Below are 27,671 nucleotides of genomic sequence, written 5' to 3' on the forward strand. Positions count from 1 at the left end.
CTAACTCCGCGGGCGCGGCGAGGGAAGGGGGCGGGAGTAGGGGATGGCGCTCACATAATTTGGGACCCGGCCGGCCGGGGTAGCCACCGTCTAACTGTGGGAAGGGCTGCCGACCGGCAGGTGGCGGGGACCCGTTCCAACCTTTCCGCAAACGCCGGGTGCGCTGCAGCCTCGCGAACGCTGAGCTGAGCCCTGCCCTTGGACACCCCTCGTTCCTTCCCCTACTCCAGGCCTGGTCCCTCCAGCCATCCCTGCTCCAATCCAGGGATCTGCACCCATGTCACCTGCTGAAAGTAACATTCTCCGCTTTGCCTAGCTACACAGCAAATAGTAAATAATAATGAGTTCGTTTATCATTTAAAAATTAGGTGAAAAAAAATTAGATACACGAATGCCCGCAGGTCTCATGAGCCCGAAGTAACCAGAACTGCAGTTGCAGGCACTTGGTATCAATCCAGCAAAAGCAAAGGAAGTATTCTTCCAGCTGTGGAGTGGCTTCCCTCCATCTTTCTCCCAGAGGACATAGTCTTCATTAAGATTTTTGAACTATGGATTTTAATTCCCAGGCATCTGGGATCTGAAGGACAATGGTTGTGCAACAAGCCTCATACTATTCCTTGTCTTGGAGCACCACTTTCTTCTCCAACATAAAAACTGAGACCCTCTCCCATGGGACCCAGCTGGCTAGCATAGGTTGCTATGTTCAACAGGTGCCAGGAGATTGATGTATTTCTCCTCCAACCTAGTATTTTTACAGGGATCTTCTGCTGTCAATGTCCTAACCCAAAGAAATGACTCCCAGTAGATATTTCAGCTCCCAGGGACGTGCCGGGGAGGGAGTTGTATGACATAGGGCTGGGTTGGCATTCAGAGTCCTCAAATTGTGCCAGATAGAGCTGCTTGCCTGATTCAGCCCATGTGTAGAGATAAAAACAGGCTTCCTATTTATACACAGGCTATCCCACTGTTTCTATCCATCCCCACTTTTGTAGGGTCTGCCCTCTTGACTTGCCCTAGCAACACTTCCCATGCCTGGGTTTCCAAAGTACACTGAAATCACTACATATGTAAGTTGGAATCTGGACCTTACTACTTACTGAGTGACCTTGAACAAAGTATTTCATTTCACTGAGCCTCAGTTTCCAAATCTCTCAAATGGAGGTAACAATAATAAGACTTTGTAGAGAGCTTTTTGAGGATTGAATGAGGAAACTCATATAAGAAAGCACTTAGTACAGTGCCAGGCATATTATAAGTTCTCAATAAATGTAAGCTATTATCTTATTATTACTAAGCATTCTACTTTGACAACTCCATTTCCTTAGAGGCTTTTTACCTCTCCCTTCCCCCTGGGTCTGAGGCTATATGTTGTGGTTGGACTGGTTTCAGGCGGAAGCTCACCTGTCACCCATTTGGCCAAGTGCCACTGGGGGATTATTCTTTTGGGTGATCACTAGAACCTTAGTGGTTGGTCATCATCCAAGCCACACCTTGGTTCTCCCTCAGCAACCACATGACCACCTCCTTCCCCCAAATAAAACCACTTTGGGATGAGAGCTCTCCCCAGGGGAGGGTGGAGGGAAACACTTCCTGACACACAGCCAAGTCACCCCCTTCCCCTACCTGCCGCCAGGTTCACACCCTGCTCTCTTGTCCCAGCCTGCCTCTTCCTTTGCATGCTGTCTTTCTGCCTTCTCACCTCCACATCAGCCTTAGCCCCATTCATGGGGCAACTCCAAGCTTTCATCACACCTAGGAGCCTCACCCCACCTTGGTTTGTGTGTCAGCCAGGTTTTATGGGAAGGGCCTGGAAGATGAAGACAAAAGGCCTGGGATGTTTTGGGACAGTCACTTCCCCTCTCAGAACCTGGGGTGTCCTCTGACCAAAGAAAACAAATCACAATCCAGGCTGGAGTAATTTCAGTAGCTTATTTATTCCACAAACATCCAATGAATGCCTTTCAGCCACAAGGGACCCAGCAATAAACAAGACCATCAAGAATGCACTTTCATGAAGCTTCCACTCTGCAGAGAGGGAAACGGGCAACATGTTTAGTAAATAAAAACAGCTCAAAAAAAAAAAAAAAAAAAACAGCTCCAGGGAAAGTTCAAATACAATGATACACTATAGGGTGATGTGTCCCAGTGCTTGGGATGACACTTTAGGTTTGGTGACTGATCAGCAGTGTCCTCTCTGAGCATGTGACATCTAAGCTGAAGCCTGAATGAAAATACAGAAACAGACTTATGGTCATCCATTGCAAAAGCATCCCAAACCATGCAAATAGTTCAAAAACAGAAGTGGAAACAAACTTGGAACATTCAGGGAACAGTAGGAAGGCCAGAAAGGAAGGAGGGATATATAAGATAACGTTGAAGCAAAGGGCTAGTGACAGATGATGGAAGACATTACAAGCCCAGGCAGATGATGGATTTTATTTTCCTATCACTGTGGGCATGAAATGAGATGTTGAAAAGCACAATTATGCAGGATTTTTCATGTACTCCTCCACCTGCTCTCTGGCTGTCAAATACCAGCGACATACTCCTAAGGAAGTAGAGTCCAAACAGGCCACTCCAATTTCTTCAACTGTCTATGGATCTTGAGCAAACTGAGGTTTGAAGACTTCCTGGCCTTCAGCCACCAGTGAGTCACAAAGGGGCAAATCCAGAGCAGAAACCCTGGCATCCTGTTCTCCAGTTCTGTCCTGGGTTCCCTAGCCTCTGGGAACACAGGCTTCATGGGACACTGAGTGTCACTGACTCACTACTAGGCCATACAGACCTTGATTTCAAAGAGGGAGAGGGAGAGGAGCCAGTGGGGAGGAGGTGGGGGAAAGAGGTAATTGTGGTGGGAAAAAAGGGGGAAAGGGAGTTGGAGAGGGAATCAACTTGAATCCCTTCCCCAAGGTGCCTGAGATGTCTGTGCCAGTAGATTCGCTCCCCCAAACTGGCTGGGTATCAGCATTACCCGAGAATTCATTTTTTTATTATTATTTTTTGTTTATGATAGTCACAGAGAGAGAGAGGCAGAGACACAGGCAGAGGGAGAAGCAAGCTCCATGTACCGGGAGCCCGACGTGGGATTCAATCCCAGGTCTCCAGGATCGCGCCCTGGGCCAAAGGCAGGCGCTAAACCTGCTGCGCCACCCAGGGATCCCTACCCGAGAATTCATCAAAGATAAAGAGGTCCAAGCCCGACCTAGTCCTCCTAATTCAAAATCTGGGATGGGGCCCAAGCACTTATACTTTTGTTAGTAATTCTGACATCAGCCAGTGCAGAAGCACTGGTCTGCAGAGTTAACCAGAATAACTTATAGCATCTGAACAAAAATATGAACCTCTGAGGCAGAGGAGCTTTAGGTAATGAAACTTCTGTGCTCAACACCTCACCTGCATTATCTAGCACAATCCACACAATTGCCCTCGGACTAGATACTCCTCCCCATTTTAAAGGGTCAAGCTAACACAGGTGAGTAACAGTTCCAGGTCACCCAGTTGGTGAGAATCTAAGCCTCAATTTGAATTCATTTTTTTTTTTTTTTAAGATTTTATTTATTTATCCATGAGAGAGGCAGAGACACAGGCAGAGAGAGAAGCAGGCCCCATGCAGGGAGACCAACCCGGTCTCCAGGATCACGCCCTGGACTGCAGGCGGTGCTAAACCGCTGAGCCACCGGGGCCGCCTCTCAATTTGAATTCTTTCCTTCTTTCCAGGCCTGTGTTCTTAAGCTCAACCCTAGCCCTTAACAATCGAATGAGACAATGGCTACCTTCTCTCTGCTTCTACAGACAGTAACACGGTCAGCTTTACTGAGCCTCAGTGGTCCCCAGTGGTCCTGCAGGGACAGTGATAAGAATCTGCCTCAAGGCTGGAAGGAGGCCTCCGTAGGACAGCAGAACAGCTAGTGAAATGGGCATACCCTTGAGAGCCAGAAAGCCCAGGGTTCAAATTTTGAATATGCTTTTTAAAAATATTTTATTTATTTATTCATGAAAGACAGAGAGAGAGAGAGGCAGAGACACAGACAGAGGGAGAAGCAGGCTCTATGCAGGGATTCCAGGACTTCAGGATTATGCCCTGGGCTGAAGGCAGACACTCAACCACTGAGCCACCAGGCATTCCTTGAATATGTTAGATTTTAGCTTTCTAACTTAGGACATGTTATTCAACTTCTCTGACCTACAGTTTGCTCATCTGCAAGATGGGAATAATAGTAGTAGCTGTTCCTATAGGGTTTTGTGATGGTTCAATCAGATCATGTGCAATAAAGCAGAATATGATGCCTGGCACATGGGTAGGTGCTTACTTGGTGACAGTTGCTACTAAGAACAAACACTTCAAAAAAAAAAAATAAATCCACATACACAAAATCCCCAAATGTTCACCTCTTCCTCCCTTCCCTTCCCTTCCTTCAAGTGGTCCTAAGAAGACCCAAAGCTCTGCTGGCTGGGGAGAGGGCACCTCCCTTGAGGCTAGGGTGCCATTAGCCCAGAGTTATCCACACTTAAAAATTGAGAGTTAAGGAGTCATAGTTCCTTGCCCCAGCTGCCTTCATCCCAGCTCTCTATCCCCAGCTGAGTCAGTGAATCAGGTTGTCTTAGGGGTGCAGCTGATTTGTACTCAGATCTGCCCTTTGGAACTCCTTTGTACCTCCTATGCTGCCTGGGGGCTCCTGGGAGTGGTGTCAGATAACACTTCATGCACACCCAGGGATAAACAGGATTCTCCTGTCTATTGCCTGAGGTCAGGATCCATTTGAATAGGATGAAGACTAGGAATGGATGAGGTGGGAAGGGGGTTTAAGGGAATCAGGAGTCCTCATTTCCAGATGTTGAGGAAGGAATATTTATAATGTGCTTGCTCAGGCCTGGATTCCAAGCCATCCTCCTCCGTTTCTGGGCCCATTTCTGTGACTTTGGGGTTAACAGGACTTTACCACTTTGGTCATCCCCTAGCACAGATGGCTGTCTGTCATCAGGGAGGGGGCAAGTGATTCCTCACTCATCCATCACACAACCCATCTCACTCTTTAAGCCTCAGGTTCCTCACATGTAAAATTAGAGGTTGAGACAATTGTTCTGTATTCAGGCACTGGCCAGTAAATGTCCATCATGGATTGTTAGCAGGCAAGCTGCTATTCAAAGTCCTGCTGAGACAATTCTATGACAGCCCACAGTGCCTGATTTATGGGGCATGCTAACCTTTCTTCCTGTGCTTCTTTGTCTCTCAATGTGGAGAATAACAATCTACTTAGGGGGTTCTTGTGACCCAGGAGATAGCACCTCTGCAAGTGCTTGGCTAAATGGAGAGCCCTACATAAATAGGTCAGTACTATTGTTACTGACTTCTCTAGGGCTCAACCATGGAGTGAGGTCGCATCACATCCTGTACCAGGAATGTGTAAGTTTGGTTCCTCTTAGAAATGCAATCACAGAGCTGCAATTTAAAAATGTAACCTCGGGACGCCTGGGTGGGTCAGAGGTTGAGCATCTGCCTTTGGCTCACGGTGTGAACCCAGTTCAGGGATTGAGTCCTTCCCACATAGGGCTCCCTGCATGGAGCCTGCTTCTCCCTCTGCCTGTGCCTCTGCCCTGCTCTGTGTCTCTATTGAGTAAACAAATAAAATCTTAAAAAATAATAATAATAATTTAACCTTATCCGTTTACTTTTTTTTTTATAACAGGGTTGATCAAGACAATGGTTCACAAAGGAAGAGATACTGCCCCCTACGGGTCATTCTAGGAATCTGTGGGGAGTTTTGGTTGTCCCCCAAACTAGGGAGTCCTCAGGCATTTGAAGGAAAAGATGTCAAGTTCACACAAGTGAAAATTGCCCCCCCCCATTGTCCCATATTCCACATGCTTTTGAGTGTCCTGCCAGACATACATGTGGGTGAAAAACTTGATTATAATCCCTTGAGCCTAGAATCAACTCTATTTTACATTAAAATATAACAAGTGTTTCTACATTGACTTTTCCAGGAATGAAATTAGCATGAATTGGGGCACATGGGTGGCTCAGTGGTTGAGCCTTTGGCTCAGGTTGGATCCTGGGGTCCTGGGATAGAGTCCCACATTAGGTTCCCACAGGGAGCCTGCTTTTCCCTCTGCCTGTGTCTCTGCCTCTCTCTCTCTGTCTCTCATGAGTAAACAAATAAATAATAATAATAATAATAACAATAAAGAAGTCAGCATGAATTGTCCATTTGGGTGGTATCTGAGTTGTCAAACAACACACTTGTTCAGTCAGTATTTGTAGCTGTCACATTCAATTTTTTTTTAAAGATTTTATTTATTTATTCATGAGAGATACAGAGAAAGAGGCAGAGACACAGGCAGAGGGAGATGCAGGCTCCCTGCAGGGAGCCCGACATGGGGCTCAATTCTGGGTCTCCAGGATTACGCACCCAGAAGGCAGTAGAAGGCGGCGCTAAACCGCTGAGCCACCCAGGCTACCCCAGCTGTCACATTCAAAGTAAATCTGTGTAGGTGCAAGCAATGGGCTTCTTCATTGAGATCTCTAGAGTAGTTCTGAGCAAGTATTTGCATATTCAAATAATGTTATTTAGAAAAACATTTTTAAAGATTTTGAGACAGAGCACACGAGAAAGGAGAAGAGGTAGTGAAAGAGGGAGAAGCAGACTCCACACTGAGCAGGGAGCCCGACGACGTGGAGGACAATGTGGGCTCCACATGGGGCTCAATCCCAGGACCTTGGGATCATGACCTGACCTGAAGGCAGAACCTTCAGCAACTGAGCCACCCAGGGGCCCCTTAAAAACTTTTTTTTTTTTTTTAAATTTGGGACACCTATGGCTCGCTCAGCAGTTGTGCATCTGCCTTCACCTCAAGGCATGATCCCAGCCAGGATCCTGAGATCAAATCTGGCATCAGGCTCTCTGTGAGGATCCTGCTTCTCCCTCTGCCTATGTCTTTGCCTCTCTCCCTGTGTCTCTCATGAATAAATAAAGAAACAAAATCTTAATTTTTTTTAAATTTAAATAATCTCTACATCCAACATGGGGCTTGAACTCACCACCCCAAGATTAAGAGTTCCATGCTTTTCTGACTGAGCCAGCCAGGTAGGTGCCCCTCTCTATAATTATTTAAAAGTACTTCTGAAACCTAGATATAGGTTAAAAAAACTGGAAAAATACATCAAAATATTAACATGGACAGATTTCTACAAAGGAGAAAAAAGTAAATGTAGAGATAGGATATTCTCTGTGAACTTTATTTCAGGATAGTAAAAGAGTATTAACATATTTCCTATAAAAAGAAAATATTTATTCTGATGGGGCTGAAGACCACTAACACCAGAAGTCTTCACATAAGAAGCCTTTCTGTATCCTTTGTAAAATGCTGTTCTAGAGACTATTACATATAAGGTCCCTGGCCAGAGCCTGAAAAAGGTGTAACAACTTCCTCTTGTAGTTAGTTCAGTGTTAGAAAGTTTGACTCTTGTGACTATCTGGCATAGCTATTTCCTTTTACTAGATACTAGATTCAAATGTGGAACTCATATGTTCTCTTTTTGCCTCCAGTACCAGAAAGATCACAATTAAGTTTTGATGCTCAGTTGCAATGATTATTGTCTAGCCCAGAATTTTGAGTACAATTATTTCTTTCTTCTCCAATTTGGTTTCATCATGGGTAATCATTTTTTAAATATTTACTTGTATCCATGTCTTTTATTGTCTTTAAGTCTTTTCTGGAAGTAAACAGAGCAGATATAATTAATGTGAAACCCAAAAATCACATACCTGAAGTTGCCTTCCCAACATTTCCTAATGTTCAATGCGGGCTTAGAAAGCCTGAGGCAGAGCAGTTTATGGCATGTGCAGGTGGTTTTGTATGGAGACCAACTTCTCTGATACCTCTTCCTTCTCCCCTTCAAACGCCCTCACCCCTATATTCCAGATGGAGTGTGAGCAGTGTGAGGGAGGAGAAGCGGGCTCCAGTTGTCAGGGCCCGTTCCAAGTGTTGGCTGGGTGTTGGTTGCCCAGGGTTAAGGTGGGCGTCAGGCAAGGATATCCCAGCTCCAGGGTCAGAGAAGCCCAGACCTCCAACTGGAGAGACTTTCCCTCCACATTCTTTTTTTTTTTTTTTTTTTTAAGATTTTATTTATTTATCCATTCATGAGAGACACACAGAGAGAGGGAGAGAAAGGCAGAGACACAGGCAGAGGGAGGAGCAGGCTCCATGCAGGGAGCCCGATGTGGGACTTGATCCTGGGTCTCCAGGATCACGCCCTGGACTGAAGGTGGCACTAAACTGCTGAGCCACTGGGGCTGCCCTCCCTCCACATTCTGCTAGCATCTTGTCTGAATCCCTCAGAGCTGAGGCTTTGAAGCTCAAGCTGAGTTAGGAAACTGACCCCTTTCTGAGCCCTGGTCCACTAGCCCCTAGCTATGACTTTGGCCAAGGTACCTCAGAGACTCAGTTTCCTCATTCATAAATGGGACCGGTACTTACCTCCAGGGGCTTCTGTGCTCTTGGAGATGACATGCGAGGTGCTAAGGTAGTGCTTGGAACCCAGCAAGCGCTTGGAAGCCAACAGATGCTGCTCATCTCAGTCAGCCCCAATCCGTGTTCCTCTTGTTCCTGTCTGCTGCCCCCAGCTGGGAGCAATGGAGGCAAGAGTTTTGACTCCTCACTCATAAGCTCAGTAGTCATAGCAAATTGCTTAACCTTTCTGAGTCTCAGTGTTCTTATGATAAAGTGGGAATAATGAAATATGTCTCATTTTGTGGTACAAGTAAAATTATCAATAATGGTTATTTTATGGGAAGGGCATTATGAAAATTTATTTTGTTATTTTTAGTTTTAAGGGCATTTTCTGTTTTTTTTCTATAATGAATATGAACTTAAAAATAAATATGAATGATTTATATATCTCAAATCACTTTTCAAAACATGCTTTTTCTAAAAAAAAAAAATTACTGGGGCGCCTGGGTGGCTCAGTTGGTTAAGGATCAGATTCTTGGTTTCAGCTCAGGTCATGATCCCAGGGTAGTGAATCAAGCCCCGAACAGGGCTCTGTTCTGAGTGCGGGGTCAGTTTGAGATTCTCTTTCTCTCTCCCTCTTGCCTTCTGCCCCTCCCCCTGACTCTTTCTCAAATGAATAAATAAAATCTTTTTTTTTTTAAGATTTTATTTATTCATGAGAGAGACACACACACACAGAAGCAGAGACACAGGCAGAGGGAGAAGCAGGCTGCATGGAGAGAGCCTGATATAGGACTCGATCCCGGAACCCCGGGATCACACCCTGAGCCAAAGGCAGACGCTCAACCGCTGAGCCACCCAGGTGTCCTGAATAAATAAAATCTTTTAAAAAAAATTAAAAATACTTAAACTTGTTGAGTGCTCACTACATTTTAGGCATTGCTCTTTCTATACATTATCTCATTTAATTCTCACCACAGTCCTCTGAGGAAGATAGTATTTTCATCTCCAGTTTATAGATGAGAAAACCGATGCTGAAGGAAGTTGAGCAACTTGCCCAGCTTGTGAGTGAATCTATACATGTCATACACTTTCATAAATCTATACATGTCATACACTTTCATAAAACTATATACACACAGACATAGACAAATGAATACATGTAGAAACAAATGAAATCTGAATAAGGCCTGTAGTCTAGCTAACAGTATTGTGCCTCTGTCATTTTCCTGGCTTGGATACTGTGCTATCTTTATATAAGATGTTGCCACAGGGGAAAGCTGGATGAAAGGGTACTGGCTGGAAACCTCTCTGTATCTTTTTTGCAACTTCATTGTTTCTTCTTCTATAATTAGGCTCTCAAAAATTAAAGTTTTATTTTTAAAGATTTATTTGAGGGGGAGGGGCAGAGGGAGAGAGAGTCTTTTTTTTTTTTTTCAATTTTATTTATTCATGAGAGATACAGAGAGAGGCAGAGACATAGGTAGAGAGAGAAGCAGGCTCCCCGCAAGGAGCCTGATATGGGACTTGATCCCAGAACTCTGGGGTCACGACCTGAGCCACCCAGGGGCCCAAGAGAGACAGTCTTAAGCAGACTCCATGATGAGCACAGAGTTCGACTTGGGGCTCAATCTCACGAGCCAGTCACTTGGCCAACTGTGTCAGCCAGGTGCCCCAAAAAGTAAAAAAAAAAAAAAAAAAAAAAAGTTTAAAGCTTGTTGCAAGGATTATGTGAGATAATGGGCCTAGCACAGAGTTGGATACAATTAGTGTTCCAATATATATTTTATTTTTCCCCACTGTATGACAATTTTCAGTTATATAGTAATAACAGCCTCCATAATGTGTATACTATGTGGTAGGCTTAATTTGCATGCATTGTGTCATTTAATAAAGACTATGGTGTGGGTATTTTTTTTACATTTTGCTTGTAAGAAAACTCAGGTTCTGCAAAGATAAACCTCTTTTCCACTTGTTAGAAAGTAACCAAGCCTGGATTTACACCAAGACAGTCTGTTCATGACACCACTCCCTTCTACTCAGGGTTCAGCTCAGAGTGTTGCGTAAAGGTATGCTTTGAACCATGGAAATCATCTACCCAAACTGTTTCGGTTTATACAAAGAAAACAGGCTCAGAAAAGGGAGGACTTTGGTCAAGAACACCTAATAAATGTATGACTGAGCTGGGATGAGAACTCAATTTTTGGATTCCTGTGTCAGGGTATTTTCCAGTGCCTACACCCAACGCTGCTCGCCCATATAGCCTTCCTTCCCTGAGCCGCCTGGGAGACCACTGGTGCCCACAGACAAACCTGTGAGTCCTCACTCACACCCCTCACCAACCTACACAGCTCAGGGCACCCAGGACCCAAGAGGTAGCAGTGGAGCCTGGGGAGATTGGAGGCATGGTGGTCCTTTACTGCAGGCATCCTTGGAAGGCAGGGTAGCTGGGGCCACAGAGAGAAAGGGAGGACCCTCTGAACTTTGGCAGGAGTGGGAGTGGGAAGGGAGGATGTGTGTGTGAGAACGGGTATTCATGCCAAGTGCCTGTTCCTGTCCCCCTCAGGCTTTTTTGAGTCACTTGCCCTGAGGTTGGGGCACATTCTTGAAGTGGGTGGTCACAGGGATTCCAGGACAAGGATTCCTCCTGGGGCTGAAACCAACACCCCCCTTGGACTCAGCACCTCATCCTCAAGTGGTAATATAGTGACTCACTCCTTTCATTCCTATCCTGGGACCTCCTTGGACTTGGGGCAAATTGCTCCAAGTTCAGACGTGGAGTTGGTGGGGAGGATTAGCCCAAGTCCCACTTCCCAGGGAAGAGACGGGTCCTACGTATCTAGTGGAGGGTTTGATCCACGTTCAAGACAGCACGATTAGCCCTCTCTCTCCATCCTTGTTGCGCCTCCCCGCCCCCCATCCCATCCCACTGGGCCAATCCAGGAAAGGTTGGAAGATTAAGGACCCCTTCCTGCTCCCTTAACACCTCTGCGCCCTGGCGGGCCACTGGGGAAGCAAAGCCGGCTGGTGGGTAGACCAAGCAATCCTGTCCGCGGGGAGCAGCGCCCTCGTGTGACCTTCGGGAGAAGCGCATTTATTTCCCAGCCCCTCCCCTCCTATGCGCTCTTTGAACAAGTATTTTTGAGGGCAACTAGGTGTGCTAGGGACAGCCATGAAGAAGACAGGTAAAACACCTGCTCCGTGAACGGTACATTCCAGAGTGCGTGTGTGGCGGGGCAGGCAATAAATGACAAACAAATAAATGAGGCAGATAGTAATAGTGATAACTGCTGGGAAGAAAATAAAACAGAGAAATGTGATGGAGACACAGGGCTGGGTGGGGGGCGGGGGAGAAGATCTCCTTGAGCAGGTAACGTCTCAGATGACACTTAGATATAATAATAATAATAATTAATAATAATAATAATAATAATACACTTAGGTTCAAGGATCCAGTCAGGTGATGATCTCAGGGAAAAGCTTTCCAAGCAGAGCGAAGAGCTGCTGCGAAGACCCCCCAGGCAGGAACAGGCTTTGCATAACAAAGACCTTCACCGCTGGAAAGGAGTGAGCCAAAGAGAATGGTAGGAAATGTGGCTGGGGACGTAGACTAGGGCCAGACTGTAGATCTTGTAGATCTTGTAGGTCATGACAGAGTTTGATTTTTCTTCTAAGAGTAATGGGAATATATTGGGTGAGTTTTGAGAAGAGTAATGCAGCTTGATTACCTTTTAAAAGGATCCCTGAGGCTGCTGTGTAGATTAAGAATTTGGGGCAAGGAAGAGTGGAAGCAGGGAAGATTATTGCAAGAGATTAAAAAGCTATTGAAATAATTCAGGTGAGGCAGGATGGTGGCTTGGAACTGGGTAGAAGTGTGGGAAGCCGGAAGATGTGGTTGGATACTGGGTTTACTTTGAAAGTAGAGCCAACAGGACTTGCTAATAGACCACATTCTCCTTTGCTCTTTTGGCTGTAGGACCTCCTTCACATACACACTCTCATGGACTCCTCTACCCTCAATGCCAGGCCGAGTTAGAAGGACAGAACCCAGGGGCAGGAGCTAAATGGAAAGTTTCCAGGTGTAGTCTGACAAAAGGAATTTAAGCCTCAGGCACTGTGTTCTCCTTGGCATGCCTCCTTAGCCCGTTAAACGGGCTGAGACTAGGCCTGTTGTCTCCCCTTACTATGTAGTCTGGCTTCCGCAGACCCAGTTACTTATCAGGTCTCTGTTTATCCAAACGAGTACCTTAGGGTGTGATGGTGACACCCCAAACAGTCCTAGAGGGTTGGTGTTTGTATTTGATACAGAGTAGGGGGCAGGATTATCTGAGGGTCTTAGTCCTCAGACCCACGTTAGTGACTTACTCCCATTAATTTACACAAAACACAGTGGGGTCAGACCTGATCCCACAGAAAAAACACACAACATTTCTGCCCCAGGTTGGGCATTTCTGGAGAGCCTGGGAAAGATCAGGTTAGCCTTACAAACACTCTCAGGCAGCAAGGGCTGGAGAAAGCAAGCAGAAAAGGGAATGACCTGGTTGGCTCTGGAGTCAGCAGGCCTTGCTCTGTGTTGTGCTGCATGGGGTAGTGCATTATAAATGCAGCCAGCGGAAGGCCCCTGAACTCAAAACTGTACCAGTCCCCAGAGTCTCTGTACAAGCCTCCCCAAGATGAAGCTACCAGGCCAGGAGGAGTTTGAAGTCTCCAGTGCTTGTAAAAATGTGCCCACAGGAGAGTTGGACAGTAGCCCTGGCTCTGGCCCCAGCCCTGATGGCCCCTTGAACACCAAGAGAGGGGACCTGGGGGTATCCAAGGACCCGCTGCTTTTCATCCAGCTGAATGAGCTTCTGGGCTGGCCCCAGGCACTGGAGTGGAGAGAGACAGGCAGGTGAGTGGGACCCAGAGCCTTTTTATGTGGTCTTTCCCTTTCCCCAGCTGGGGACTCTTCCATGCTTGTGTATGAGGCAATCAGGAATTCCTCTCTGCGTTCTCCAATTCAGGCCCTCACTATCCATGATGCTCAGCTTTCTATGTACTTTACTTCTGAGTTCCCCAAGCCCCCCAGTCGAGGGGTGAATGCCCAGGAAGGGGCATACTTTGCACCACTGGGCCCAGGACTCCCCCATTGCCCTAGCTTCCTTGGCTCTACTGTGTCCCCACTCCTAGACCTGGGAAGGATGACCTCAATAACATAGTTTACTCCTCTTCACCGCAGGTGGGTGCTGTTTGAGGAGAAGGTGGAGGTGGGTGCGGGCCGGTGGAGTGTCCCTCACGTGCCCACCCTGGCACTGTCCAGCCTTCAGAAGCTCCACAGCCTATTGGCCGAGGGCCTTGTGCTGCTGGACTGTCCAGCTCAGAGCTTCCTGGAGCTCGTGGGTATGCTGGGAGCCTTGGCAGGGAGGGCCTGGGCAGTCATGCCATTTCCCCAGGACTTCCCTCCAAAATCTTAGAACTTTCCAGAGCTCACCCCACCCCCACCCCCCAGGGATTATCCTTCCCTGTCACCATGGGGCAGGAGGGGAGAGATGGAAGAATAGAGTGGAGGAGCAAGTTCCCTGAGACCCCCAGAAGGGAAAGGGACCTGGGCAGGGGAAAGGGGAAGAGTTTGGGGCAGGGAGCTCTCAGGAAAGGGTTGGAGCCCCACCTCTGTTCTTCAGAACAGGTGACCAGAGTAGAGTCGCTGAGCCCAGAGCTGAGAGGGCAACTGCAGGCCTTGCTGCTGCAGAGACCCCAGCACCTCATCCAGCCCACAGGCACCAGGCCCTGCCAGGGTGAGAGGCCCATCCCTGGGCCCAGGACCAAAAGCCCTGGGTGAGAGTGTCCCCCCGCCCCCTCCCTGGGCCAAGACCAGCCTAGCCTTGGCTCATACCTCCATCCAGGCCTCATGGTAAGAAGTGGAGGTCACGGTGAGGAGGAATGATGGAGGGGCCAGAGTTCTGGGAAGGGATGTTCTGGTAGGCAGTGTGCCAGGAGCTTTACATGTAGTATCTCATTTAATCTTCACAACCATCCTGTGAGGTAGTACCACAATAGCCCCATTTTAGTGATAAGAAAACTGAGGCTCAGAGAGGGGAAGCTCCATTTGTCAGAGGTAAAGCTGGTCAGGGAGCCCTTGTGGATCTACCCCTAAAGCCCATGTTCTTAGTCACTGCCTAATCCTGTTTTGAAGGATCTGCTCATCCAAGAGAGGCTTCTTACAATGAGGAAGCCCTGCTGAAGGAACAGGTTTGTGGCCCTTCCTTGGACAAGCCTGGGAGAGGAGTCGGGGATTAACAGAGGTTCACCCTCCAATGGCCTCAGTATCAATCAGTATCTTGCCAACATCCACCTCCTTAAATAACCTCTCATCCTTTGTATCTCCTCAAACCCCTCTCCAGCGTCAAAACCCTCTGAGACAGAAGCTGCCTCCAGGAGCTGAAGCAGCAGCTGTGCTGGCAGGAGAGCTGGGCTTCCTGGTGCAGCCCCTGGGAGCCTTTGTGCGACTGCGGGACCCAGTGGTGCTGGGACCCCTCATGGAGGTTCCCCTTCCCAGCAGGTGAGGCTGCTGAGAGTTGGGGGTCCTGGAGACCAGAAGAAGGCTCTTTACTGGGGAGGGGATTGGGAGGTCTCTGGTCTAGTTCTTTTGAGGGTGAGTGTAGGAACATGCTTGGGGGTCTGGGGAAGGGTAGTGGTCAGAGCTGCAAAGCAGGTGTGCACATGAGTGTACATATGGGGGCTGGTAGGGAGGTTGGAGATCAGGGCTGCCTTAGGGGATAGTAGCCTCTGATTTTTGTGGGGCCTGGTTCCTTCCTCAGATTTTTCTGCCTCCTCCTTGGTCCCTCCACAGTGGGAAAGGGCTACCACGAGATAGGCCGGGCAATGGCTGTCCTCCTCAGTGACTCGGTGAGCTGGGCAGGGTGTGTGTGTGTGCACGTGCACATGAGTGTGCATGTGTGGACTCTAGATGTGTGACTGAATACAGCAATGAGGCAGAGCGTGGCTTTGTGTCTGTAAGCATGAGGTTGGAGCCCCCTTATCTAGCACAGTGCTGGCACAGAGTAGGCACCCAATAGATACTCACTGCATGTATGCATTCATGAATGCTTGAATGACTTCTCTGCCTACCTGACTCGTGTCTAGCTTTGAGACTGTGAAAATGTATGTAAAGATCCAGATCTGCATTTCCTTCCCCCATGTGCTCCTACCGCTAGCAATTCCAGTGGACAGTTCGTCGGGCCAGCAACCTTCACGACCTTCTGGCAGCCTTGGATGCCTTCCTAGAGGAGGTGACAGTGCTCCCTCCAGGTCTGTGGGACCCGACAACCCGGATCGCCCCACCTAAATGTCTACCCTCCCAGCACAAAAGGTATATGGACTTTCACAGGCCTTGGGTCCAGTCCCACTGTTGAGGAGGGTAGGGGGAATCCCAGGAAAGGGATAGAAACTGATCTTTGGATTCATAGCTTGCTGGCAGAGACACGAGTAGCCACCAGGGGGCAGTCGTGTTCTGGTTGGAGAACTTCAGGCAACCTGTGTTCCCCTTCTCTTCAGGCTCTTCTCACAACTTAGGGAGGTCAAGGGCCCTCCTGCCCCACCTGGGGCCCTGGCTGAGGACAGGCACGGCCACTGGCTACGTACACCCAGCCCAGAGTTACAGCGGACAGGCAGGTGAGGTGAGCTGGGGTGAGAGCTAGGGGGAGGGTATGGGGAGGGGAGAGGGGTCACAGGGCACAGAGATTATGCTTCCTGTGGAGGGGCTCACCCAGTCCCAGGGGAAGTAGCAGGGATAGGGGTGTGGGGTGTGGACACCTGGATCACTGACAAACCACGGGTGGGAGGCTGTTTGGGGGCCTCCTCCAGGATGTGCGCCGGAAGGCTTCATGGTACCCTAGCGACTTCTTGGATGCGCTACACCCCCAATGCCTGTCAGCTGTGCTCTGCATTTACTTGGCCACAGTCACTAATGCCATCACATTTGGGGGTCTGCTGGGGGAAGCTACCAGTGGTGCTCAGGTGAGTGGGGAGGTGTGAGGGGACACTGCCAGCCATGCCCTTTATGCTTCCCTGGGACAGGGGGTGGGCTGCCGTGGAAGCTTGGGTTGCTGTGCCGAGGACCCCAGTGTTCTGTGCTGACAGGGTTCCTTGCCGACTTCTAGGGCGTGCTGGAAAGTTTCCTGGGCACTGCAGCAGCTGGAGCCACCTTCTGCCTGATGGCTGGCCAGCCCCTCACCATCCTCAGCAGCACGGGGCCAGTGCTGGTCTTTGAGCGCCTGCTTTTCTCCTTCAGTAGGTAGGTCACCAGACCCCTCACTAGCTGCACTCTCGGCCTGGTCCTGGCTGCGTCAAGAGGGGAGGGTGGAAACTATCTCCAGGGGCACCTAACTGAGGATAAGTGGAGAGCAGAACAGCTCTGCCAAGTCCTGTCTTTCTCACCACCTCCCTCAGAGATTACAGCCTGGACTACCTGCCCTTCCGCCTATGGGTGGGCATCTGGGTGGCCACATTTTGCCTAGCACTGGTGGCCACGGAGGCCAGTGTGCTGGTCCGCTACTTTACCCGCTTCACCGAAGAAGGCTTCTGTGCCCTCATCAGCCTCATCTTCATCTATGATGCTGTGGGCAAAATGCTGAGCCTGACCAGTGCCTATCCCATCCAGAGCCCTGGCTCCCCTGCCTACGGCTGCTTTTGCCAGTATCCAGACCCAGGAGGTGGGTGAGGGAAACAGGGAGCTTGGTGAGATGGAAAAGGACACATGAGGGGGAGGGTTGTCCCCTTGCTGACCCCCTTATTAGTGTCAGCAAAATCCTGAATACTCACCCAATAGCCAGCAGCACTCTTCCCCACTCTGGTTTTGAATCAACTGAGAAGTAAGAGAGCAGGCCCAATATTGTCTTTATTTCTGACAATGCTGATCGGAGAATGTGCTCATATCATATTGGGGAATGGGCTTCTTAACAATGAAACCAAAACTAGAGAGGTTTACCCACCCAGTCATGGCTGCACTGAATGGGAATGTCTTGCCCCAGAAGAGCAGAACTAACTGCATGCACAGCACAGGCAGCTTACTCCCAAGAGTGGGGGAGATGAAGGGACAGGGAGAGGCATGCCCAGCTTCTTCTCTCAAACTCACCAATCAAATAAAATGCTGCTTTTCCACTAGTCTGAGTGACTGACTCAGGGGGAGAGCTGCTCAGCATATTATACTCGCACAAATACCTCCACGTGGAAGGAAGCAGCAGGAATGGGGAAGAAATGTCCTCTCAAGAGTGCCAGACTCTGCTGGGCATGAACAAAACCAGTTCTGGTCCTGGTAGAAACCCAGAGATTGGTGTGCTTATTCATTAAGCAAACATTGGCTAGGCATCTGCTCTGGCCAGTCCTGTGCTGGGCACCAGGGATACCAATAGGTAAGGAATTTGAGGGCACCAGGCAGTGTACTGAGGAGCACAAACTTGGAAGCAGTTGGAGTCAGCAGACAGATGAGTCAGAACTGAGAACTCTCTGGTTCACTTGGACCGATGAGATTAGGCTCCCAAGGGATTGGAAAAGGTTCCCAGGAGAGGGGCATATACCCAAATTGTTCTCTGCTTCCCAGGAAATGAGTCTCAGTGGACAAGGACAGAACCCAAAGACAGAGATGACATCTCAAGCATGGTGAGGCCCTGTTCCTGGGAGGGCCTGGGAAAGAAAGGCTAGAAGCCAAAGAAGTCAGTGGTTCCTGGCTTTTCCCACCTCATAGGCTAGGGAAACCCTCCTAGGTCACAGAGGCCCAGACATGTGCTATGGCTGGAGACTTCTTATTCTGAGTCCTTGCTGTCTCAGTGTGTGTCAGTCAATGTTAACCCATCCCTGACCACCCTTTCCATATAGGACCTAGGCCTGGTCAATGCCTCCTTGCTGCCCCCAATTGAGTGTGCCCGGCGGGGAGGCCACCCTCGTGGCCCCAACTGTCATACAGTCCCAGACATCGCCTTCTTCTCCCTCCTCCTCTTCCTTACCTCCTTCCTCTTAGCCACGGCCCTCAAGCATGTAAAGACAAGCCGCTTCTTCCCCTCTGTGGTGAGTGTTACTCTCTTTCTGTGGGAAAGTACTGGCTCTTGGCCTCAGGCCCTGTGTGTAAAAGGGAAAGTGTGAAGAAGGAGGGGGCTGGTGGGCTGCATCTGACTTGAGTGTCCACTGTATGGCCAGGTACGCAAAGTGCTCGGTGACTTCTCCTCAGTCCTGGCCATGCTGCTGGGCTGCGGCCTTGATTCCTTCCTGGGTCTGGCCACGCCAAAGCTCACTGTGCCCAGTGAGTTTAAGGTGAGAGCTGGGAGTATAGGACAGAGGGGAGAGCACGGACCTTGGAGGAGGAAGATGCGTAGATCCCATGCTTCTCTTCCTCTGAGCTTCCATTTCCTCGCTTATAAAACAGAAAGAGTAATAATAATGACCTCACAGAGTTATTGTGAGGATTCATGAGGCACTGCTGCTGACACAGTGGTACAGAATACATGATAGCTATTATTATAAATTAGGGGTTAACAGGATGGATTCTGCTCAGCCAGCCCTGGGTTTGAGATCCTGTTTTGCCACTTCCTAGCTGTACGACCTTAAGCAAGTTAACCCACATCTCTCATCAATGAGCCTCAATTCATGCATCTATAAAATGGAAATAATAAAGAACAATGGCTCCTACGCTATAAATTGTCCTGAGTTTCACAGAAGATGAGTGTAGAGCATTTTATCACAGTGCAGGGACTGGTACACACTAAGACCTTAATAAATGTTGCTTCTTATTGTCCGAGGTTGGCCCTACCCACTCCACTATTCTCCACTCTTTTTGCACCCCCAGTTGCCAGCTCTGATCTGGTAAAGCTAGAGCTCCCTCCCAAGGGCATGACAGTGCACAGGACAAGGCTTAGCACTAACTTAGCACCTAGGCTTTGCCTGTGCATTTGGAGACCTCCTTTCCAGCTTTCCTCAGGACAGGAGAGCAGGAACTCCAATTGGGGTAGCCTCAGGGGCTCAGAATCTGAGACAGTAACTGGGGTCCCCTCCCCCACATAGACGCTTGTAATCAAAGCAGACGCAGACACACCCAGCTCTGCCCCTGCCCCAGATCAAGGCAGGTTTGAGCCTGAGTCACTCCACCCTGGTTGGTGGAGGCGTTGCCTAGGGAGGAGGGCTCTGCCCCAGTAGGCAGGCCTCACCCACCATATCCTCTTCTTACAAGGAGGGAGGGCCCCTGAGAACCAAAGTCCAGAACCTCTGGCTCCAGCCCAATCCCCAGGCTGGTCCTCCTCCTCCTGCCCACTTTGAAGACACTGGGATGCTTTGAACCAGCTGTGCATGCACACATACTGCTCCTACCTGTCATCTAGGGTTTTGGGATGGGGGTAAGGGGTTGGAAAATTATGGAAGAATGCCAACTCTGGGGTGTGCAGGTGAGGTACTTTTGGCAGACCCTTTCTAACTTGTCCATGGAATACCCTCTTCCAGCCCACACTCCCTGGGCGTGGCTGGCTGGTGTCACCTTTTGGAACCAACCCCTGGTGGCTGAGTGTGGCAGCAGCCCTACCTGCCCTACTGCTGTCTATCCTCATCTTCATGGACCAGCAGATCACAGCGGTTATCCTCAACCGTGCTGAATATAAACTGCGGGTAAGGCCTGCTAGGTAAGACCCTAGCCCCTAGACCAAAAGACAAAAACTCCAGGATGGGACGCAGTCCTCCCTCTCCCACTCCAGAGGATAGAGAGCCCAGGTCTTGTTTAGTTTCACCCTCAAAGCTCCACCACTACCTGCAGAAGGGAGCTGGCTTCCACCTGGACCTCTTCTGCGTGGCTTTGCTGATGCTCCTCACATCAGTGCTGGGGCTACCCTGGTATGTCTCAGCCACAGTCATATCCCTGGCCCACATGGACAGTCTTCGAAGAGAAAGAAGAACCTGTGCCCTGGGGGAGCCCTGCAGCTTCCTGGGGATCAGGTGAGGCCAAAATTCAGGAGGCTAGAGTAAGAGGTGATCATAAGGTGGTATGGTGGGATAGAAAGCTTTGGACAGCTTAAAATCTACGCTGGTGGCCCCAGAGGGTTCTCTCACTGCTCCATGAGCACTGCAGTGGGGTGAATGAGAGGGTTCTGGACTGAGATGGGTGTGTCAGATCTTCCCCCATTGTCCTTCGGCCATGGGATTGGGAGGGCCCTGGAGAGGAGCCTCATGGATGTAAAGGAAGAGGCAGCCAGGGCTGAGCAAGGGTGAGGTGCCACCTAATAAACCCTGGGCTCAGTGTAGGAATACCTCATTGAAGTTACAGAGTTACCATCACAAAAACAAGTTTGTAACTACTAGAAACACAATCTGTGGAAAGTATGTGAAATCAACTTTGAAACTGTGAAATAAAAATTTTTATGGGAGTGTAAAATAAAACCCAAACAACAACAACAACAACAAAAACAAAGAGCAATGATGAGCTTGAGTTAATGGGGAGGCCTGGGACACCCAAACTGAAGTGCCCTGACCATTTCTGTCCCCAATTTCACACACCATGCTAAGGCCCCTCCCTGCCAGGTGACTATTGGGGGATCCCTCCACGTCCCTCCTGCAGGTCCCTATAGTGGTATCTGGTCCACATCTCCAGGTCCAGCACCTTGGGGGCTCTCCCAGACCCTGGCTAACTTTTCCCTCTCTGCACAGGGAGCAGAGGCTAACAGGCCTGGTGGTATTCATCCTTACAGGAACTTCCATCTTCCTGGCACCTGTACTCAAGGTACCTTTGTTAGGCTGGCATCAGGGGCAGGGCAGGGCAGGGCAGTAATAATAACAATAAATAAAGTGAGAACTGACACTGGTTAAATACTTACTGCACACCAGGCGCTGTGTTCAGTTTTCTCCACTTAGTCTCATTTGATCCTCACATGAACCCTGAGAGGCATCTGTACTTCACAAATGAGGAAGCGGAAGGTTGAAGAGGTTAAGTAGCTTAAAAAAGATGGATCTCATCTGAGAACTCAAACGCTTACTCAGGGGGCTTTCTCCCCAGTGGAGCAGGGTGTGGACACACCACCATCCCCTAGGGGCCAAGTGATATGGTATCATTGCTCCAGCCTCCCAACCTTAGACTAAGAGTGTGATCATCATGTCCCAGAAAAACCGTGAGGCAAAACCCCTTCACTTCTCCCTCACCAGATGTTTATAGGACACCTACCGTGCTCAAGGCTCTGCTAGGCACTTGGGAGAAGGTGAGGGCAGGAGTACTGAAAAGAGATATAGAGCCAAGCCTCTATCAGCAACATACACACATGAACAAAAATTAAGTAACAGGTAATCACAGAGTTTCCACAAGCCAAGGCAGCAAAGCAATCGAGGAGCATGGAGAATGGCATACAAGAGTCACCGGTGAGGAGGTTGTTTGGGGAAGGAAAGGTCATGGAGCTGAGTGAGAGTGGAGTAGTTGAAAGAGCCAGATGGACCAGATGAGCTGCTTACTAACTAGGTGACTCCTGTTCAGCAGAGATGTACTGAAGAGCATAAACCATATGCAAGGCACCGTTCCAAAGACTGGGGATATAGTAACGATCAAAAGAGGGAATCTCTGGATGGCTCAGCAGTTTAGCGCCTGCCTTCCTCCCAGGGCGTGATCCTGGAGTCTTGGGATCAAGTCCCAGGATTGAGTCTCACGTTGGGCTTCTGCATGAAGCCTGCTTCTCCCTCTGCCTCTCTCTCTCTCTCTCTCTCATGAATAAATAAATAAAATCTGAAAAAAATGAGAGAGACCATCCACTGCTTGGAGTCTGGTGAGAGGAGACAGATGAAAAAGAATTAATAAAATAGGATAATTTCAGACAGTGATTACTTCTAATGAAAAATATATAAGGTGATTAAGAGTGCAAGGGGTCTACTTCAGATTGAAAGGTCACATCCTTCTAGGGTGTCAAGAGATGAGTAGTGAGAAGCCTGAGTAGTGAGAAGAAAGTCAAGGAAGGACATTTTGGGTAGAGTGAAATAGCAAAGCAAAGGCCTTGCAAGGAAGTGAAAATAAACTTGGGCATGTTGAGGGAAGGATAGGAAGGCATATAGCAGGAACAGAGACAGCAGAGAAGAACCTAACACGTAAGACTGGAGAAGTAGGCCAAGTAGCAGAGAAGTTAACTTAGTCTCTCTGAAATAAAATCCCCCTTTTTGTAAAATAGAGACAATTATAGAATTTACCTCATCTGACTATCTGGAAGATTCAGTATCAGGCATGCAAAGTGGGAAAGGAACAGAAAGAGCTGGGCAGGCTTAGATATAGATGCTGGAGCCTGGGGTTGGAGCCTAAGTGGAGGGTGAGGGGCATCTGGGCAGTGAGCAGAAGTGAACTCCTTTGCCAGCTCTCCACTTCTTTCTACAGTTCATCCCAATGCCTGTGCTCTATGGCATCTTCCTGTACATGGGTGTGGCAGCGATGAGCAGCACCCAGGTGAGCCCATTATAAGCACCATACAATCCCACTCCTCCTCTTATTTCCTGCTGGTACTTCCTGCCTATATTGCCAAGTCCTTCCCTATCCTCTTTTCCTGACTCCCCTGGGCACAGGGACTCTGCTGCCCTGCTCTGAATGGGGAGAGGGGGCACCAAGGGAACCTTCTGACCTCCTGCTTATGCTGGGCTTAGATAGCTAATAGTGACACCCTGTAGGCTGACTACCCTGCTTTTCTTCTCCTCTTGTTCCCCTAGTTCACAAAGAGGGTACAGCTATTATTGATGCCAGCAAAACACCAGCCAGACCTCCTGCTCTTACGGCATGTGTCTCTGAGCAGGGTCCACCTCTTCACAGCCATCCAGCTTGCCTGCCTGGGTCTGCTTTGGATAATCAAGTCTACCCCTGCAGCCATCATCTTCCCCCTCACGGTGACTTGGGGCAGGGTTGGGTAGTGTCCCAGGGGTCCTGGGAGACTCTGAGTCTGGCAGGGTGGGCAAAGCCTCACAGGAGTAAGACCCTCCCCTTCTCGCTTGCCCTGGCTCTACCTGGTTGGGAATCTTTGGACAAAGAAAGAAGGCTGAGAGCTGCCCACAGATAGGCTAATCCTAGGATACCTGATTCAATCCCATTTCCAATCTCTTTGGTCTGACCAACCACAGACAGGGATATAAAATCCAAAAGAAAACTGGGAGAAGCAATACTGGCACTTCTGTTACTCAATGAGGCCATAACACAGATGGTTTCTGGCCCTATTCTTACTCCCTGAGGAAGTTAAGAGCCCTGGGCTTTCTAGTAGGACCAATCTGACTACCACATCCTAGCTGTGTGACTTCTGGGAAGTTTCTAAACTCTCAAGGCTTCAGTTACTTTCTCTATACAATGGGAACAATTATATCTACCCTGTAGGAACGTATTAGCATTAAGTGAAACAATGCACAATGCTGGGTACATAGGAAGTGCTCAATAAGTGTCACTGCTGTTCATGTTTCAGTTGCTATTGCTGACAACCCTGGGTTTTGTTTCTATCCTTGCAGTTGCTGGGCCTGGTGGGGGTCCGAAAGGCACTGGAGAGGGTCTTCTCACCACAGGAACTCCTTTGGCTGGATGAGCTGATGCCAGAGAAGGAAAGGAGCATCCCCGAGAAAGGGCTGGAGCCAAAGTATTCACTTGGTGGTGATAGTGAACATGTAAGCCCCAGGATGGACCCTCTTAGGAGAAGGGGGCAGGGGTGGGGAGAGTCCTTTTGTCCAGGAGTTAGCCCTACAGTTTAATATTTCTATTAAGTCTGAAGATCTGATCAACACCATCATTGCCTTTAGGTCCTCACCAATATGGGTACACTGAAGGGGTGACAGAAATCTTTCTTTATAGAGCAGGGGCCCGGTTTATAAATCCATGGGGGTGGAAAGGTCTGGGAACAGCTCTGGTGGTCTTTTTCTTTTTTCTTTTCTTTTCATTATTATTATTATTATTATTATTATTATTATTATATTTTTGGTGGTCTTTTTCAACCTGGTCTCTGTCTCAGTGTGGGTCATATCCTTTCATTTTCTGGGTCCCTTTCTCTCTGCCCTGTCTCTGTCTATTCCCAACTCATCTTGCGATCTTTCTTCTGCAGTCAGAGCTGATGTATCAGCCAAAGGCTCCAGAAATCAATATCTCTGTGAATTAGCTGAAGTAGGAGTTTGGGAATAGAGACTTCAGGAAACTGAGCATGAGGTGAGGATGTGAGGGGAAGTGTCCCTGGGGTCGAGGGTGGGGAGGTGGGGGCTCAGAAACTTGGAAACCTCCATTGTGCTGGCTACCCCTGTTTTCCCTTCATGTTCCAGTCTCTCATGAACCCCAAAGTAGGGGAGGGAATAGAAAGATATCTCCAGAGGAAGAAAGAAATAAAGGAGAGTACCTGGGCTTGGCTCCCTATGGCACTAATGCCTGGCCAGTAGAGGGAGCTCAAGTTCACACCAAAATGGATGTAGAGACCCAGGTGGGGGGGGTGGTTGGGTATGATGACTAAAGACTGGTAGGGAGTGGGGAGGAGAAGAAGGGAGGATAATGCTCCCTGCTGCTTTCCTTTGCCCTGGAGGCCATTCCCCTGGGCTGCTGAGAACCACCCTCCAGACAAGTGGAGGGATTCTCTGTCACTTGCCCACCTTGCCATTCTTTCCATTTTTATTCATCCATTTATCTTTTTTTTTAAAGATTTATTTATTTATTTATTCATGAGAGACAAAGAGAGAGAGAGAGGCAGAGACATAGGCAGAGGGAGAAGCAGGTTCCCTGCAAGGAGCCCGATGTGGGATTTGATTCCGGATCCCAGGATCTCGCCCTGAGCCAAAGGAAGCCGCTCAACCGCTGAGCCACCCAGGCATCCCTCGTCCATTTATAAAAACATTTTATGAGTACTATACTTAAGGAGTATCTAGTTACTAGAGATACAGTGGTAAGATAATCATGGTCCCTGACCTATCTCATCAGTATAAATTCCACTGGGAAAGACCAACAGGCAGTTGCTGGAATAGGATAGTGTTGGCTAAGGGAAGCACCAACTGTGGGAGAAGAGAGGCCTCTAAGCCCTTCTTGCAGGGTGGTGACAGTGGGGTGGTGGGAGTTGGAGAACAGGAAATGGTTCATAACTTGAAATTTGGAAAATGAATAGAAACTAGCCAGTATAAGATGGAGGGAAATCTTCTAGGCAGGAGGTGCAGCATGTGCAAAAGCTTGACATTTTTTCCCCTTGATAAGCTGAATTCTCTCTCTTTTTTTTTTTTTTTTTGAATTCTCTTTTGGTCCACAAGAACCCCCTTCTATCCATGCCTTTCCAAGCTCGAGAGCCCAAGAAGCCCCACCATTTGCAACAGAACATTCTGGAGGGCAATTCAGCAGCTGCCCCAGAACAAGATCTCCTGGGCTTGCCATATCCCCTATGGTTCTTTGCACTATTCTTTGCCCAACTGTGCCCTTGAGCACTTGTTCTGACATCACTATGTCTTGTCTCAGTTCACAGGTGTTACTCAGAAATCGGGATATTGTTGGCCTTTCGCTTAACTGCCAGATTCTCAGTTGACCTGAAGGAGATGGGAAGGCCTAGAGGACAGCTGGCCAAGATTTCCGTTACCCTCCTGAGTAGTGGATAGAGAGTGGTAGAAAATAAGCAGGTTTGCTGGTAAGCCTGGGGAACTGACCAGGCCCCATTCACTCTCTACCCCATTAAAAAGACACGGAAACCCTTCCCATTTGAGGACTTTCCGTCCTCACAAATTCTCTTTTTCACAATTGGGAGTCTTTAGGGAACTCTTTTCAGTTTGCAAAAGGGGAAAAAATCTTCCAGAAAAATTATTCCTCTATTTAAAAGTTTTTTATCCATATGAAAATAATCTTTACTTTTTTTTTTTACCACAAAAGTAAATGAGACTAGTGCCAAATAGCAAAGCACTACAGATATATATAGTTTTGAAATGAAAATTGTACCAGTGATATTCAGTGTTCAAATTTTGGTGTATATTGTTCAAATTTATTTCAAGGGATACATTAATATTTTCATTAAAATGAGACTATACTGTCAAATTCTACAACATGCTTGTCCTTCGATATGCATTGAACATTTTTCCCATATCTACCTCATTCTTTTTGTCATCTGCACAGAATGAACAACCTTATAATCTGAAAAAGGTACCATATATACAAAAGAGTACATAAAATGTTTTCTGCAAGTACAAGAATTTCTTCAGAGCACATACCTAGGACTGAAATTAAAGAGTAAAAAAAAGAACACTTGTGTATGTCAGTTCGTCTATGAATTCTAAAGTTAACAATTATACTTAATCTGGGATCCCTGGGTGGCGCAGGGGTTTGGCGCCTGCCTTTGGCCCAGGGCGCGATCCTGGAGACCCGGGATCGAGTCCCACATCAGGCTCCCGGTGCATTGAGCCCGCTTCTCCCTCTGCCTGTGTCTCTGCCTCTCTCTCTCTCTCTGTGTGACTATCATAAATAACTAAAAAAAAAAAAAAAAAAAAGATTATACTTAATCTAACATTTTCGTTTTAATTAGGAAAGTTGTTCAGAAATTTTAATCTATAAAATGCAAGAAGTGGAAATTCTTTTTTATTTTATTACATTTTATTTTTAGGTGATCTTGACCCAAACTCACGATGCCAAAATCAAGAGTTGTATGCTCCACTGATCGAGCCAGGCAGGTGCCCCAGAAGTGGGAATTCTAGTGGCTTTTTAAAATGTTTTAAAGAAGGCTCCTAAGAGCCCCTGGATGGCTCAGTTGGTTAAGCATGTAACTCGATTTCAGCTCAGGTTCCAATCTCAGGGTTGTAAGATACAGCTCCAGGTCAGGCTCCTTGCTCAGCAGGGTGTTTGGTGGAGATTCTCTCTCCTTCTCCCCCTGCCCCTCCCTGATCCCCACTTGTGCTGCCCGCCTCAAATACATAAACAAATCTTTAAAGAATGCTCCTAAAATTATAGTCTAAGTATCTATTGAGAGAAATATATACCCAAAGTATAATTTAAACTTGGATAATTATATATTTTACCTGTTTCCACAACATCTACGTTTTGTTTGTTTTGTTTTTTAAGATTTTATTTATTTATTCAAGAGAGACACAAGAGAGGCAGAGACATAGGCAGAAGGGGAAGCAGGCTCCCCTCGGGGAACCTGATGCTGGGCTCAATCCCAGGACCCCAGGATCACGACCTGAGCCAAAGGCAGACGCTCAACTACTGAGCCACCCAGGCGTCCCATATCTACACGTTGTTAAAAACATCTTCAGTTAGTCTTATTTAAACATTC

General features: G+C 48.1%; 1 protein-coding gene and 1 long non-coding RNA gene across 15 annotated transcripts in view; one reads left to right on the forward strand and one right to left on the reverse strand.

Moving 5' to 3' along the window:
* Window positions 1-1,911: 1,911 nt before the first annotated feature.
* The window catches only part of LOC102154811, a 53,198-nt gene continuing 27,438 nt past the window's right edge, over window positions 1,912-27,671 (reverse strand). Inside the window, exons 2-8 of one of the 9 annotated variants that reach the window (XR_005355439.1) lie at window positions 21,620-21,668; window positions 21,276-21,347; window positions 18,432-18,543; window positions 17,251-17,293; window positions 14,324-14,465; window positions 8,479-8,624; window positions 1,912-2,221 (exon numbers count right to left, since the gene is read on the reverse strand). This is a non-coding gene — a long non-coding RNA (uncharacterized LOC102154811). The remainder of the gene's footprint in view (window positions 2,222-8,478; window positions 8,625-14,323; window positions 14,466-17,250; window positions 17,294-18,431; window positions 18,544-21,275; window positions 21,348-21,619; window positions 21,669-27,671) is intronic. The other 8 variants (XR_005355440.1, XR_005355442.1, XR_005355446.1 and 5 more) reach the window with 8 other exon arrangements.
* SLC4A9 (solute carrier family 4 member 9) lies at window positions 12,968-26,637 on the forward strand. Of its 6 annotated transcripts, XM_038530325.1 has the most exons (22): window positions 12,978-13,342; window positions 13,670-13,830; window positions 14,112-14,225; window positions 14,624-14,679; window positions 14,832-14,989; window positions 15,249-15,336; window positions 15,645-15,799; window positions 15,985-16,101; window positions 16,272-16,446; window positions 16,590-16,723; window positions 16,879-17,141; window positions 18,029-18,087; window positions 18,304-18,492; window positions 18,622-18,735; window positions 19,915-20,076; window positions 20,222-20,400; window positions 21,109-21,181; window positions 22,805-22,873; window positions 23,131-23,304; window positions 23,911-24,063; window positions 24,495-24,595; window positions 25,874-26,637. In XM_038530325.1, the coding sequence occupies exons 1-21, from the start codon at window positions 13,125-13,127 to the stop codon at window positions 24,546-24,548; spliced, it is 2,865 nt and encodes a 954-aa protein (XP_038386253.1). In that variant the 5' UTR covers window positions 12,978-13,124; the 3' UTR covers window positions 24,549-24,595; window positions 25,874-26,637. The 6 variants fall into 6 exon arrangements, 5 of the variants coding, with proteins under 5 accessions (XP_038386255.1, XP_038386253.1, XP_038386254.1 ...); XM_038530327.1 differs by lacking the exon at window positions 18,622-18,735 and having other exon boundaries at window positions 12,976-13,342; XM_038530326.1 differs by lacking the exon at window positions 14,112-14,225 and having other exon boundaries at window positions 12,980-13,342.

This window comes from Canis lupus, chromosome 2 (genome assembly GCF_011100685.1).
Source record: "Canis lupus familiaris isolate Mischka breed German Shepherd chromosome 2, alternate assembly UU_Cfam_GSD_1.0, whole genome shotgun sequence".
Lineage (NCBI taxonomy): Eukaryota > Metazoa > Chordata > Mammalia > Carnivora > Canidae > Canis > Canis lupus.

Bases quoted from the DNA above. Each gene is read 5' to 3' on its own strand.
- SLC4A9 (XM_038530325.1), top strand. From the start codon at position 13,125: ATGAAGCTACCAGGCCAGGAGGAGTTTGAAGTCTCCAGTGCTTGTAAA. The intron at 16,447-16,589 runs GTGAGTGGGGAG...GCCGACTTCTAG, and splicing joins AAGCTACCAGTGGTGCTCAG to GGCGTGCTGGAAAGTTTCCT. The intron at 18,493-18,621 runs GTGAGTGTTACT...CTGTATGGCCAG, and splicing joins GCCGCTTCTTCCCCTCTGTG to GTACGCAAAGTGCTCGGTGA.